The following is a 15,751-nucleotide window of genomic DNA, read 5'->3' on the forward strand; positions in this document are numbered from 1 at the left end:
ATTTATCAGAGGTCTGATAAGGCACAATATAAACTCTGATCTTTTTCAGAGTAAAGAAGGAGCTTTACTCTATACCTAACCTATGCTGTACCTCTGGGACTGTTTAATGGGGTCGGTGTACAAGAAGATCAACTTTGCATCTAACCCTTGCTGTACATGCTCTGGGTTTGTTGGGTCAGTGTAGAGATTGGTTAACTCTGTATTTAACGCTATGCTGTACCTGCCCTGGGATATTTGATGGGGACACTAGAATGCAGGGCTTCACAAACTGGGGCTCAAGACCCTAAGCTGAAATTCATAGAATCATCGAGTGTAGAAGCAGATCATTCGGCCCATTGAGTCCACACTGACCCTCCAAAGAGCATGCCACCCAGATCCACACCATACCCTATCCCTGCATTTCCCACGATGAATCCACATAGTTTACACATCCCTGGACACTATGGGCAATTTAGTATGGCTAATGCATCGAGTTAATCTTCTTGTACACCAATGAACAGTCCCAGAGGTACAGCATAGGCTAGGTACAAAGTTAAGCTCCTTCTTTACACTGAACCTGAAAATCTTTGAACTGTGGGAGGAAACCAGAGCACCAGAGGAAACACACAGACACAGGAAGAATGTGCAAATCAAGCCCAGGTGCCTGATGCTGTGAGGCTGCAGTACTAACCACTGAGCCACTGTTCTGCCTTTTGGGGTCTCGAGCAAATTATAAAGTGCTCCCCCCTTTAAGAAGTGCCTACTTTTACAGGCCAGTGTGTGGCGACAGTTGAAGTGCCATTTTGATGAGGAAGGGCTGGGAATTACTTACATGGAATGCTTTCACGGTTCCTTATAATGTACTGAATCATCAAGACAGTTCCTACAACAGCTATCAGCATTCCTGCTACCGCAGCACCAATCACAGCTGGCAGGGCACTAAAAGGGGGGTCCGCTGAAAATAGACAGAGATGGCAAGTTAGTAGTGCCTTCTTAAAGTGGAATGATTGAAACAAAATTGTTCACTCAATTTTTAAAAACTCTTTTAAAAATCATGCACAGGAATTTAAACAACAACAGAAATTATTCAGATCTATATGAACAGTCAACATGGGAAATTTCTCCATTAGAAATGTTATTAATGAAATGTAATTGTGAATATATCGATCATATTGTGCACTTCAACAAAGAAGAGGGGAGAAGCTGCCTGAGCAGGAGAGTTGGAGAGGGAATCACAGAGCGTGGCTTCCATGTACGTTCAAAGCTGTTACCGAGGACACCGATTATTACATAGTGTATCCAAGAGCTAAAGTGGGGAAAATGGCAAGTGGGCTGTAGCTATCAAGAGGTGAAGTCATGAAGGAATTTGGAGACAATGATGAGGATTTGGAACTGAATATTGCTGAGGGGTGAGGAATCAAGATTGTCAACAGAGGGAATGATAAGTGAACAAGGGTTAGTATAGAATAGTTGAATTTTCAGTTGGTGCTGGCTCCTTTAGGAGGGAATTGGACTAATGCATGACTGGGGCAAAGGTCCCATTGTTGGATTCACAAGTAGCACTTGGTCTATATAATGTCTTATAGTGGCTTTAATTACCTGAGGAGGTAGGAGGGAAACTATCCAGAAAAGACAGGACTGATGGAGGCCTCATATGAAATTTTAGGATAATGTAAAATAAAAGATGTTCTGATAATCCAGGGAGTAGAAAATGAGGACTGCAGATGCTGGAGATCAGAGTTGCGAGTGTGGTGCTGGAAAAGCACAGCAGGTCAGGCAGCATCTGAGGAGCAGGAGAGTCGACATTTTGGGCATAAGCTCTTCATCAGGATTGATGGGAATCACAGCTCCTTCCTTATAGCTCTCTTTAGCTTGAGAGTAGTTAGAAGGTAAAGTTTAGAGCGTAAGAACGAGCGGAAGCAAGTTAGATATATTTAAGGAGAAGCTAGAAAGATATATCGGAGAGAACGGAATAACAGGATATGGAAGACACTTATATGGAATGTAAACCCTATCATGGACCTTTTGTGTCAAATGGCCCCTTTCTGTGCTGGAAGATCCTGTCTATACTATGGTGTAGTAACTACATAATGTGGATGAGGTCAGGACATAGAGCAGTGAATTCCAATCTTTGTGAGAGATTGAATGAACTGTTTGAAACTCAGTTCATGCCCAAATTGGACATCCAGAATGAGATTTTAACGCATCAAACACCATCCACTTCTACAGAGTTAAAATCAGATCTGAATATTCAGGATGAGCAGTTGTACGTTGTGTCAAGAAGGAGGTGAGCTACATACCTGCAGTAGAGGGGTTTTAATATTAAGAGTGGAAGCATAGGATTGTTAAGTAAGTGGTTAAACTTTAGAAAAAGTCTGATGGATGCAAGGTTAGAAAAGGGGGACTGGAGGCTGGAGAGACCATTGGAGACCATTTCAATTTCCACAGTCATCCAGCCCCAACATCACAGAAACAGGCAATTTCCCCAAATGTCAAGATTAGAGAGGTGCTGGAAAAGCACAGCAGGTCAGGCAGCATCCGAGGTGCAGGAAAATCAACGTTTCAAGCAAAAGCCCTTCATCAGGAATGAGAAGGGCTCCTGCTGAAACGTCGATTTTCCTGCTCCTCGGATGCTGCCTGACCTGCTGTGCTTGTCCAACAACACTCTACTTTTGACTCTGATCTCCAGCATCTGCAATCCTCACTTCCCCAAATGGATCATGCTAACATTTTTGCTTCACATGAGCTTACATCCGTTCCTCTTTGTCTGAACTTATCGACATAGCCTTCTATTTGTTTCTGCTGAATGGCCTCCTTCTGTGACTTATTGCTGGTGGGAGTAATCTGGGATCCATGCTTTAGGGAGAGGGCGCAGAGGAAATGAAACAAACGACAAGAGATGGGGGATGGGTAGATGGCGGTTATCATATATGTGAGAGACTAGGGTTGTTCTCTTTAGACTGGGCTAAAGGGAGATTTAATGGAGTGTTCAAAGCGGTAAAGCATTTCGACAGAGCAAATAAGGAGAAGCAGAAGGGACAAATGTCCGAAGACTCAGAATTGAGGCAAAATTGAATCAACAGGGAGGAGCTGAGCTTGATCTCTTGAGCTTCTGAATCAAGTGCAGAGAAGATCAGTGCAGTGCTGCACAAAGATGATCGACAAAGTGGGAATATCAATATTTGATTGAGGATGTTCTGCAGCTCATTCCAGTTAATGATAGCATCTTTGTAAATGTTAACTTGACTTCCTCCCACTGCACTGCTTAGTAACTCCTCCAACTCATTAGATTAGATTAGATTAGATTACTTACAGTGTGGAAACAGGCCCTTCGGCCCAACAAGTCCACACCGCCCCGCCGAAGCACAACCCACCCATACCCCTACATTTACCCCTTTACCTAACACTACGGGCAATTTAGCATGGCCAATTCACCTGACCTGCACATCTTTGGACTGTGGGAGGAAACCGGAGCACCCGGAGGAAACCCACGCAGACACGGGGAGAACGTGCAAACTCCACACAGTCAGTCGCCTGAGGCGGAAATTGAACCTGGGTCTCTAGCGCTGTGAGGCAGCAGTGCTAACCACTGTGCCACCGTGCTGACCACCATCTGCTACATTGTGAGAGAGACACAGAGAGAGGGAAAGAGATAAACTAAATATTGAATTATTAGTCATCAGAATGAGTAATCTGATTTAAAGATCATGCAAAAGGATTATCAGGAAAACTTCCTGACTTGGCAAGAGTTTTGAAATTATTGCCAAGAGGGACAGTGGGGTTACAAGATAGTACAGTACAAAATGCAGATGGTTGATTATAACATGAGAATTGGGAGTTAAAGTAATAATATAGACCGTGTTTAAATTAACAGATTAATAGGGTATCTGAAGATTAGGAATCTTTCCAGTTGGTGTACATGAAAGTTAGCTTCTTAACTGGTTATGATATAATTTTGTGAGGGGGACAAAGGATTAAAGCGACCATGTTGTTATGATATGAGGAGTATTAAGGGACAGGCTAGTTAATGTATCACAAGATTAAGATACTTAACCACTGAGATTTGTGAATTAATTAGTTAGAATTTTAGACACCGGGATAAAAAAGAATTACTGTACTGGCTAGTTAAGATGTCCACTAGGTGGGGTACAAGAGGACTGAAATAATTGAAAGGCGAGTTTCCACAGGCCATGTTGCATTTTCTTGACCTTTCTTTGTTAACAATAATCAAAGGCAACAGATTCTCAGCAGCTTGAACTGGACAACATTTGAACCCAGAATATTATCAAGTCTCATCCGTGCACAGATATTTTACACAGTGTACTGAGTATATGGTTTTGCATCAAAGAGAGGGATTCCTCATATTGTCCGGCTGAATTACATTTGAAATAGTTTGAGGTCAGTATTCTGGTCTTTTACACAACTTCCAACAGCTTAACCACAAAATCTGAAGAAAAAAAAAGTACAATTCACAGGCAAGAATAGACCAGATTCTCTCATTTCCAACCTGTTCTATTTCAAACTCACCTTCAGGTAGCATTATTCCTAGAAATCTCACAAAGTAAGACCTAAACCATAATTAATGTGCAGTCACTCATTATTATCAACTCAGAGTTTGCAGCAAGTAACTGAATCTTTCAAGAGACCAGTGTGAGTCTTTGCCGCTCACACATTGCCTCTGAGCTGGCAAAGTGGCCCAATGTTTGTCTTTTGAGGAGATACTTGCATGAGAGAGTTTAAAAAATCAGATTTCCACAAAGCACAATCAAAATTCAGCACAGCCAGTGTGAGAACTCTAGCTCAAACACATAATTTTCTGCATGACTAAAATGGTGGACTGAGAGTAGCGTGGATCTTGCAGCTGCGCCTGAGATTACAAGCTTACTTCTGGATTTCTTAGTTATTACTTCCAGTCGTATAAATTTTTATTTTGATTCATTTTTGGTTCTTCAAAAGACACGTAGGTAAGTACATGAATAAGAAGTGTTTGGAGGGATATGAACCAAGCGCAGGCAGATGGGACTAGTATAGTTTGGGATTATGGTCGGCATGTGATGGTTAGACCTAAGGATCTGTTTCCATGCTGTATGACTCTGTGATTCATAAATTGAAGAAAGTCTGAGACAGAAGGCGGCCATTCAGCCCATTGGGCCATTAGTATTCAACTGCAGATAACTTGTGATCGAAGCCCTTTGCATAGATCCCCTTCAGAACCTTCCGTTTGCTGTTTAGTCTATGAGCACTCCCTGTAATGGGTTTTAACACTCAGCTTCTGGCTAACAGGTTGTCAAATGGCTACTATGGTTATCACTCATAACCAACAGCAAGTGGGAAGAGGCACGACACTGAAGTCCATCCCTTCCGCTGGGAACAGGCAGTCCAATGGCCAGCTGCAAACTGGAATAAGTGGGAAAAGGGGTTAGATCAGAGTGCCTGAATTACAAGCAGTACAGTGACAGTTCTCCAAACACTTAGCAATTGTCCTTTTACTAGGGCCTAAATAGAACAATGGCCCTTTCTTAAACTACAATCAATAACAAGTGGCATTGTTTGGTGATCACAGCAAACTCTACCACACAAACCAAACAATAGAAATAGGCAGCATCTTAGAGAATGAAATGGCTTCCAACAAGGTATCACATGGAGAAGCTAAACAACAACTTGAGCCACAGCAAAACCAATATCCCTTCGGGATCCATTATTTTGCAGATTCAGAATTTTCAACGCAATTTTTGGGTTTCTGGCAGAAATCCCGCTTTCCCGCTTTGGATCAGTCCAATAAACCTTAGTATCCAATGCAGTTCCTGTGGGAAGATACCAGATTGGCAACAAGAGACTTTTCAGCCTGTCGGGGCTGTGCTAGCTTTGTCTCTTGTACAGCAACCTTGTTAATCTAATAAACATATCTAATGGTACATATCTGATGGGTTAAAGGGCTCCAGGGAACAGGCGGGAAAGTGGAATTGAAGCCAGGATAAGATCAACCATGATCATGTTAAATGGCTGAGTCAACTCAAAGAGCTGAATTGCCTACGCCTGCTCCTGATTCCTATGTTACTCCCACTCCCTTGTTTTTTTCTCTCCATAACCCTGCACCTATAGCTTCATCAAAAATTCTCTTTTAAGAGGTGGTATTGAATCTATTTCTGCTGCTCTATTGGACAACATGGTCTAAATCCTAAACCTTTCTCTTACGACTCATCTGCTTCTTTCGCCAATCGTCTTAAGTCTCAGCTGTCTGGTTACAGATCTTTGTGAGAAAATTCATTTTATTTGTGTCCCCCTATATTTGTGATGTGCTCTGAATTGGCAGCAGCTGTCAAGGTGACATTAGTTGGAGAACTGTACACAGCAGGGAATGTGGAGCAGCAGTGGTTGCTACATTTGATCTTGCCTAGGAACAAGGGTAAGCCTTTACTGTAAGGTTTTCAATCAATCACTCAAATATAGTTCAGGGTGATTGAAGAGCTGTTCAAGAGTTTGAGTGAGAGAGTCCGCTGCAGTGAGTAAAGTCTCATTGCCAGAAAGGCTGCTGTTGTAGCATGCTCCAAGCCATTAGACCGCTGAGATGTCCTGAAGTAAATAAGTGTATGAACTATGGCTTTAAGAGGTCTACTTTGTCCCTTTTTTTAAAAAATAAAGAAAGGTTTTAAGACAGAGGAGCAAGATGTCTACTGAAACTCATAAACGTGTGAGGCCTTGGGGATTTTTTTCTTAAAGTTGGACTGATAGAAGCAGCCTGAGTGAGTATTGTCAAGCTCCCACAAAACTCTGATTTTTAGTTTCTTAGTACTTTTTCAGTAGCTGTTGTTGCTGGGTCTGTTGCTGCAGTATATCTCTCCCTGCTACACACTCTCGAGTTCTCTTGATGTTTTACTTTCTGGCCTGCTAGAGTTGCATGTGAGACCATCTGTTTTCCGAATTTGCCTTTTGCCAAGGGTGAAGGAGTCGAGAGTGCGGTGCTGGGAAAGCACAACAGCATCCAAAGAGCAGGAGAATCAACGTTTCAGGCATAAGCCCTCCATCAGGGAGAGTGTGTTTATGGGATATTACTATATTTGAACAATTAGTAATAGTTACTGTATCTATTATTTTGCTAAGCATTTCAAAAGTTCCAACTAAGTCAATTCTTTTCTTTTGGTGTATATTAACTACAGTGTATGAATAAATTGTGTTTTGCTTAACATTGAGTAGTTTGACCAATCAGATTGCATCTGGAACACAGCACTTTATCTTTAAAATATGAAAAAATTAAGGTCTAGGCTACCTCCTTTATATATCTTGAGGGAGTTTGGTCTGGCCCATTACATAAATACAGCTGAGTACTGAACACAGGGTTCAGGAAAGAAACTGGAAGCTGTCCTGAGCTTCAATGGGTCAGGAGCCTTTGAACTGTTAATAATTCCAAGCAGTGTCGGGGAAGGAAGCCCGGAAACAGTATGTGTTTGGTGAAACTGAGAAATATCCAAGTTTGGCAAAACCCAAGGGCAGAATCAGTTTAGTAGAATTATGCCTATGAGTAAGTGTAAAATGCTGCCTTCAGCGTCCTGAGAAGCATGGTCCCAGAAAAGGAAAGTTTAACTGCCAGGATCTGAGCAGACCATGAGGCAGTCTATGATGGAATGGGCGTTTGAGGGACTCCCCACACTAGGTCTTAAAAAGTGAAGAATTAGAATCCCTTGTAAAATTCAACTGAAATTTGGTGACCCATACTCTCACGAAAGTCAGGGATCACTAAAATCTGGGATCTGTAATTGTGTTATGATGTCTCGGTGAGGTGTTTGACCACAGTTTGTATCTTACCCACATTTACCTTGTGATAATTCTATTTGTGACACTTATAGTAGATTCTTTGCTGTTTCAGCATTGTATAGAGTCAGAAAGTCATAGAGATATACAGCACAGAAACAGACCCTTTGGTCCAACTCGTCCATGCTGACCAGATATCCTAACCTAATCTAGTCCCATTTGCCAGCACATGGCCCATATCCCTCTAAACCCTTCCTTTTCATATACCCATCCAGATGCCTTTTAAATGTTGTAATTGTACCAGCCTCCACCACTTCCTCTGGCAGCGCATTCCATAAACGCACCATCTTCTGCATGAAAAAGTTGCCCCTTAGCTCCCTTTTAACTTGTTCCCCTCTCACCCTAAACCTATGCCCTCTAGTTCTGGACTCCCCGATCCGAGGGAAAAGACCTTGTCCATTTACCCTAACCATGCCCCTTGTGATTTTATAAACCTCCGTACGTTCACCCCTCAGCCTCCGACGCTGCAGGGAAAACTGCCCCAGCCTACTCAGCCTCTCCCTGTAGCTCAATTCCTATAGTAAACTTTATTTTGTTTGCTTTGTTCTCTGAGTAAGTACCTCCGATTTCAGTCTTCGTCTACTTTGAAAAAAGTTTATGATCCCTGCCAGACTATAACATAAATTTAGTGGTCCCATCCGGGAGCATAACATCCTTCAATCACTGGAATCTGTTTCATTTTATTTACTTTATGTGTCATGGCAATGGAAGGACCTCAAAATATTTACCGGTATCTGAACTTGTAATAATAGCATGTGTTTTTAAAAGAAAATGATAGATAGCCAAGAGATGGTTTCAGATATAAATTTAGTGTCTGTCTAGAGAGAGAAAGACACACAGAGAGAGTAAAACAGAGACACAGCAAGATATGGAGAGAGAGAAAGAGAGAGACTTGGAATGTCACATTTGGTGAGATATCAAGGAAGCTTCACAGAGTTGGAATTAAAAGAGAAAGATGTATTACAAATTGAATTGTAACCCTCTGAGAGTTGTCATGAATATGATGGGAAGAGAAGAAAGCGGTCTGAGTGAGGGATGTGTTTTGTCTCTTTCCTTGTCAAGAATATGTGTTAAAAGTCAATTTCAATCTGATAAAGCATCACCATAGTGTTACCAGACCAATAGGCGGTTTCCTCACTAGAGAGAGAGAGACAACTGGTAGTTTAACCTGAGGGGCACCACATGGTAAGGAGAATCCTTCACAATAACCTTAGGCAGTGGGGTAATTGAAATCACACAGTTAGCATCATTCTGTATTGCAAACTAGGCAGCCAGCCAGCCAACTGAGCTAAACCAACTCCAAACTCTTTTCTGTAAGTGTTAGTGAAAGAAGGTGTGCTAGCGAGCTGAGGGACTGGCATATGCCCATGGTATGAGTTTCTCATAGATGCAGACATTTTCACCACAGGAGGCGATTCGACCCATTATGTTCACACCAGTTGACAAAGATTTGATTACGTTAATCCAATTGGTCCATAACCCTGGAGGCTATGTCAATGGAAGTGAATCTCTAAATACTATTTAAATATTGAGAGAGTTTCTGACCCAACCTCTCTTCCAGACAGTCAGTTCCAGACTCTAAGCTCCTTCAGAATTGAAAAGAATTCTTCTCAACTCTCCTCTTACCCTTCTGCTTCTTACTTAAAAACAGTAACTCTTCAGTGACCATAATTCAGTTACATTTAGTTTAGCGATAGAAAGGGATAGATACATGCCACAGGTCAAGAGTTATCGATGGGACAAGGGCAATTACAATGCGATTAGGCAAGAATTAGAATGCATAGAATGGGGTAGCAAAATGCAGGGGATGCAGACTATTGAAATGTGGAGCTGGTTTATGGAACAGATATTGCGTGTCCTTGATAGGTATGTCCCTGTCAGGCGGGGAGGAAATGATAAGGTAAGGGAACTGTGGTTTACCACAGAAATTGCATCTCTTGTTAAGCAGAAGAAGGAGGCTTATGTGTTGATGAGGCAAGATGGTACAGATGAGGCGATGGAGAGTTACAGATCAGCTAGGAAGGATTTAAAGAGAGAGTTAAGAAGAGCAAAGAGAGGACATGAACAGTCTTTAGTAAATAGAGTAAAGGAGAACCCTAAAGCTTTCTATAGGTATGTGAGGAATAAAAGGATGGTTATGGCAGGAATCGGGCCAGTCAAAGACAGAAGTGGGAAGTTGAGTGTGGATCCTGCAGAGATCGGAGAGGTGCTAAATGGACATTTCTCATCGGTGATCACTCAGGAAAAGGAGAATATTGTGGAGGAGAAGAATGAGGTATGAGATATTAGACTAGAAAGGATCGAGATTAGTTACACACATCGAGGTGTTATCAATTCTAGAAGGAGTGAAAGTAGACAGGTCCCCCCTGGGCCATATGGGATTTATCCGAGGATTCTCTGGGAAGCTTGGGAGGAGATAGCAGAGCCTTTGGCTTTGATATTTGAGTCGTCATTGTCTACAGGTTTAGTACCTGAGGACTGGAGGATTGCAAATGTTGTGCCCTTGTTCAAGAAGGGCAGCAGAGATGACCCAGGTAATTATAGACCAGTGAGCCTTACGTCTGTTGTGGGAAAGGTTTTGGAAAGGATTATAAGAGATAAGATTTATAATCATCTAGCAAGCAATAATTTGATTTCAGATAGTCAACATGGTTTCGTCAAGGGCAGGTTGTCTCTCACAAACCTCATTGAGATATTTGAGAAGGTGACCAAGCATGTAGATGAGGGCAGGGCAGTTGATGTGGTATACATGGACTTCAGTAAAGCCTTTGATAACCTTCCACATGGTAGGCTGATGGAGAAAATGCAGAGGCATGGAATGGAGAGTGATTTAGCAGTTGGATTAGAAACTAGCTTTCTGGAAGAAGGCAGCTAGTGGTGGTTGATGGAAAATATTCAGCCTGGAGTCCGGTCACTAGTGGTATGCCACAAGGATCTGTTTAGGAACCACTGCTGTTTGTCATTTTTATAAATGACTTAGACGCAGGCATAGGTGGATAGGTTAGTAAATTTGCAGACGACACAAAAGTCGGTGGAGTAGTGGACAGTTTGGAAGAATGTTACAGGTTGCAGGGGGACTTGGATAAACTTCAGAATTGGGCTGAGAGGTGGCAAATGGAGTTCAATGCAGCTAAATGTGAGGTGATGCACTTTGGGAAGAATAACAGGAAGGCAGAGTACTGGGTCAATGGAAAGATTCTTGGTAGTGTGGATGTGCAGATGGATCTTGGAGTCCATGTACATAGATCCGTGAAAGTTGCCACCCAGGTGGATAGTGCTGTTAAGAAGGCATACGGTCTGTTAGGTTTCATTGGTAGAGGAATTGAGTTCCGGAAGCGCAATGTCATGCTGCAACTATACGAAATGCTGGTGCGGCCACACTTGGAATATTGTGTACAGTTCTGGTCTCCCCATTAGAGGAAGGATGTGGAAGCTTTGGAAAAGGTGCAGAGGAGATTTACCAGGATGTTGCCTGGTCTGGAGGGAAGGTCTTATGAGGAAAGGCTGAGAAACTTGGGTCTGTTCTCATTGGAAAGAAGAAGGCTAAGGAGGGATTTGACAGAGACATACAAGATGATCAGAGGATTAGATAGGATAGACAGTGAAATACTTTTTCCTAGGATGATGACGTCAGCTTGTACGAGAGGGCATAACTACAAATTGAGGGATGATAGATTTAAGACAGATGTCAGAGGTAAGTTCTTTACACAGAGAGTGGTAAGGGTGTGGAATGCCCTACCTGCTAGTGTAGTCAACTCAGCCACATTAGGGAGATTTAAACAATCCTTAGATAAGCACATGGATGATTTTGGGATAGTGTAGGGGGATGAGCTGAGAACAGTTCACAGGTTGGCGCAACATCGAGGGCTGAAGGACCTGTTCTGCGTTGTATGTTCTATGTTCTACTAATAGAAAAAGTGCCTTCCAATCCATGCCCCTCAAGACTTTATCTGGCTTTATCAAATCCCCTTTCAACTTTTGCTGCTCCAAAGAAAATGGGCCCAGCCTCTCCAATTTTTCGTTAGATCCTCCAGCCAGTCTGGATCCTGATAAATCTTCTTTGCGCCCTCTGTGATACAATCATATCCCTCCTAAAGCGTGGATTCCAGAAATACATGCAGTACTGTAGTTATGGTAAACCAGCATTTAATACATTTCCAAAATATTCTATGCTTCAGTTAATAAAGCTGAGAATCTCTTATGCCTTCCTAACCACTTTATCTACCTACCCTGCTACCTTCAGGATCTGTGGATATGCTCACAATCTTCTGAACTTTCATTCAATATATTCCCTTGTCTTGCTCTCCCCAAATACACAACCTCATACTTTTTGAGATTGAATTCTACTTGCTCCTGCTCTGTCCATTTGATCAATCCATTAATTTCCCCCTACAGTTTTTGGCTATCCTCCTCAATATTTACCACACCACCAATTTTTGTGTCATCCACAAACTTTTCTCGAACATACCACCTACATTTACCTCCACGTCATTAATGTACACTACAAACAGAAAGGACCCCAGCACTAAGCCTTAAGAAACCCCACTTGAAACAGACATCCTCTACCATCACCCTCTGCTTTCTGTCTCTCGGCTAATTTGCATTGGGTCCCATGAGCTCTTACTTTCTTGACCAGTTTAGCATGACGGACTTATCAAAAGTAATGCTAAAGTCCCTATGGAACACATTCATCAACAGTCCTAGTTACTTCCCTGAAAAACTTGGTCAAATTTATCAAAAGTGACCTTTCATAGAATCATAGAATCCCTACAGTGTGGAAACAGGCCCTTCGGCCCAACAAGACCACACTGACCCTCTGAACAGTAACCCGTCCAGACCCATGCCTCTACCCTATTATCCAAATTTACCCTGACCAATGCACCTAACCTATGCATCCCTGAAACACTATGGACATTTTAACATGGCCAATTCACCTAACCTGCACATCTTTGGATTTAAGCACCATGCTATCATAAATTCTGGAATCTGACATCCAATTTTTCAAAGATCTGGGAACATAACAATACTCACCATTAAATCAAATCATGAGTTCAGGACAAACTTGTTTATCCTTCTATAAGTTTCAGTTAAAAAGGGCATTAGTGAGACCTCATCAGTAGTACTGTGTACTGTACTTAGAGAAAGATGTTAATGCACTGGAAGCAGGTCAGAGCAGGTTGTACCAGGCTAATCTCTGGAATGAGTGGACTGCCTGATGAAGAAAGGCTAGACAGGCTGGGCCCTGTATCCTCTGGGGTTTAGAAGAATTAGTTATGATTCAATTGAAATGTATAAGATCCTGAGGAGATTTGACCGGTGGATGTAGAACAAATGTTTCCTCTGATGGGAGAACTAGGGAGTCATTGTTTAAATATAAGAGGTCACCCATTTAAGACAGCGATAAGGAAAAAATATTTCTGAGGGTTGAGAGTCTTTGGAATTCCCTTCCTCAGAAGGCATGAATGCTAAATCTTTTCTTTAAATTAAGGCAGAGATAGATTCTTGATGAATCTTAGAATATCTACGGTGTGGAAGCAGGCCATTCGGCCCATTGAGTCCAAGCTGACCCTTCGTAGGGGCATCCCTACTCAGATCTACCCTATCCCCTGTAACCCTGCATTTCCTATGGCTAATCCACCTTGCCAGCATATCCCTGGACAATTTCCCATGGCCAATCCACCTAACTTGCACATCTTTGGGCTTTCCTTACCAGTCCTGGAATTATCGTAGATTACTCTGTATTTTTCCAAGCAAGGGCATATATTTTAAGTGTGGATGTAAATTCAGTGGATGTCTAGGGAGAATGGAGGGAGGCTGGAATGTTGCACCTGAAGAAGTATCAAAGACATTTCAAAGGGATGGACATATAAAGGGAAAAATGTACTACAAACTGAACTGTAACCTGGTGGGAGTTCTCTCAAACTGCGAATATGATGGAACAAAGGACCACAGTCTGGACATGAGATTTGTTTAAATCGTGCCTTTTCAAGAATATACAAGAACAATGTTAAAACGCCAGGCCAACCCTGGCCTGTGTGTGAGAGTGGAAGAAGATGGGCTAATGAGCTGAGGTATTTGTGTGTATTAGCCTGGTTCAAGCTCTAGTGTCCTCTGAAGATCTCAGTTGAACAACCATCCCTAGTCACCCCTGTTTTACCATTATTCACTCTGAATACTTTAAGTCACCTAGCTAATAAGCCTGGGGGAGAAAGTGAGGACTGCAGATGCTGGAGATCAGAGCTGAAAATGTGTTGCTGGAAAAGCGCAGCAGGTCAGGCAGCATCCAAGGAGCAGGAGAATCGACGTTTCAGGCATAAGCCCTTCTTCAGGAATTCAGATTCCCGAAGATAAGCCCGAAACGTCGACTCTCCTGCTCCTTGGATGCTGCCTGACCTGCTGCGCTTTTCCAGCAACACATTTTCAGTAGCTAATAAGCCTGGCAAAGAGGAACATGATGAAAGAAAGACTCAATTGCTCTGAGCGCTGGCAGCCAGCCACCATGAAAAGGAACCAGAACAGAAGAGTTTCAATTAACCTTCAAAGACAGGAATCCTGAAATCAAATACGTGACCATGTTTACATTCCATTGAGAACTTTTCACAAGCAAGCTCCAGATTGAAACATATATCCTTTAACTTTTATCTATTTGGATTCATTACTCATTCGCAATCTGTGTGCGTGTTGTGTTATTATTTCTACTAATGTTTAGAAACTAATAAATCAGTTTTCTGTTAAATTATGAAACCCTGGTTAAACTGACTCACAAGAGTCGTAGTCATACAGAACAGAAACAGTCTCTTCGGTCCAACTCATCCATGGTGTCCAGATATCCCAATCTGACCTAGTCCCATTTGCCAGCATTTGGCCCATATCCCCCTAAACCCTTCTTGTTCAGATGTTTTTTTAAATATTGTAATTGAACCAGCCTCCAACATTTCTTCTAGCAGCTCATTCTATGCACGCACTACCCTCTACGTGAAAAGGTTAACCCTAGGTCCTTTTTGAACCTTTCCCCTCTCATCTTAAATGATGCCCTCTAGATCTGCACTCCTCAAACATTGGAAAAAGACCTTGCCTATTTGTTCTATCCATGCTCCACATGATTTTCTCTGTCTCTGATGCTCCAGGGAAGAAAGCCCCAGCCTATTCAGCCTCTCCCTAGAGCTCAAACCCTTCTTCACCATCCATTGCACAACCTATTTTGGTTTCATCTGCAATCTTACTAACCATACCTCTCATATTCGTATCCAGATAGTGTATTTAGATGGTGAAAAGCAGTGGACCCAGCACTGATCCTTGAGGCACACCATAGGCCTCCAGTCGAAAAGCAATCCTCCACCACCATCCTCTGTCTCCCACCTTCAAGCTAATTTGTATTCAATTGGCTAGCTTCCCCGGATCCCTTGATCTAACGTTACTAACCAGTCTATTATGCCTTACTGAAGTCCATATAGACACCTGCCTTGAAGAAGCTTTCCTCCTGTCTCTACAAGAATCTCAGGGAGTCCCTCTCCCATTGCAACTCCCAGGTCATTTCCTCTGCCCTGAAGCTCTTCAATCATGTCCTGAAACAAACTCGCTACCACAGCCACATTTGCTTCCTCAGTGCCTGCCTCCGTAACCAACTCATCCCACACAGACTCCGGACCACCTTTAAACCAGCACAGTTCGGACCCGAACAGGACAAACAGTACAGACTACAGATTCAAAAACACAGGCAACAGTTCTCCTTCAAGCTCCTCCACTCCACGCTTGCAGCAATGCGCCGGCACCTAACCTCTCTACAGTCAGCCCTGCCTCAGCTGAGGGCCAGGTTGAAACTTTATTGCTGGAACAGCACAGCAGGTCAGGCAGCATCCAGGGAACAGGAGATTCGACGTTTCGGGCAAGGCCCTTCTTTCAGGAATGAGCAGAGAGTGTTCAGCAGGAGAAGATAAAAGGTAGGGAGGAGGGACATGGAGGA

At 42.6% G+C, this 15,751-nt stretch overlaps 1 protein-coding gene across 1 annotated transcript in view; it reads right to left on the minus strand.

Annotated features, from left to right (window-relative positions):
* LOC122540554 (V-set and immunoglobulin domain-containing protein 10-like 2) overlaps positions 1 to 15,751 on the minus strand; it is a 98,159-nt gene that overhangs the window by 33,579 nt on the left and 48,829 nt on the right. Inside the window, exon 10 of the mRNA XM_043676421.1 lies at positions 812 to 934. Within this exon, the coding sequence (XP_043532356.1) occupies positions 812 to 934 (123 nt within the window). The remainder of the gene's footprint in view (positions 1 to 811; positions 935 to 15,751) is intronic.

The sequence above is a fragment of the Chiloscyllium plagiosum genome, chromosome 35 (genome assembly GCF_004010195.1).
Source record: "Chiloscyllium plagiosum isolate BGI_BamShark_2017 chromosome 35, ASM401019v2, whole genome shotgun sequence".
Lineage (NCBI taxonomy): Eukaryota > Metazoa > Chordata > Chondrichthyes > Orectolobiformes > Hemiscylliidae > Chiloscyllium > Chiloscyllium plagiosum.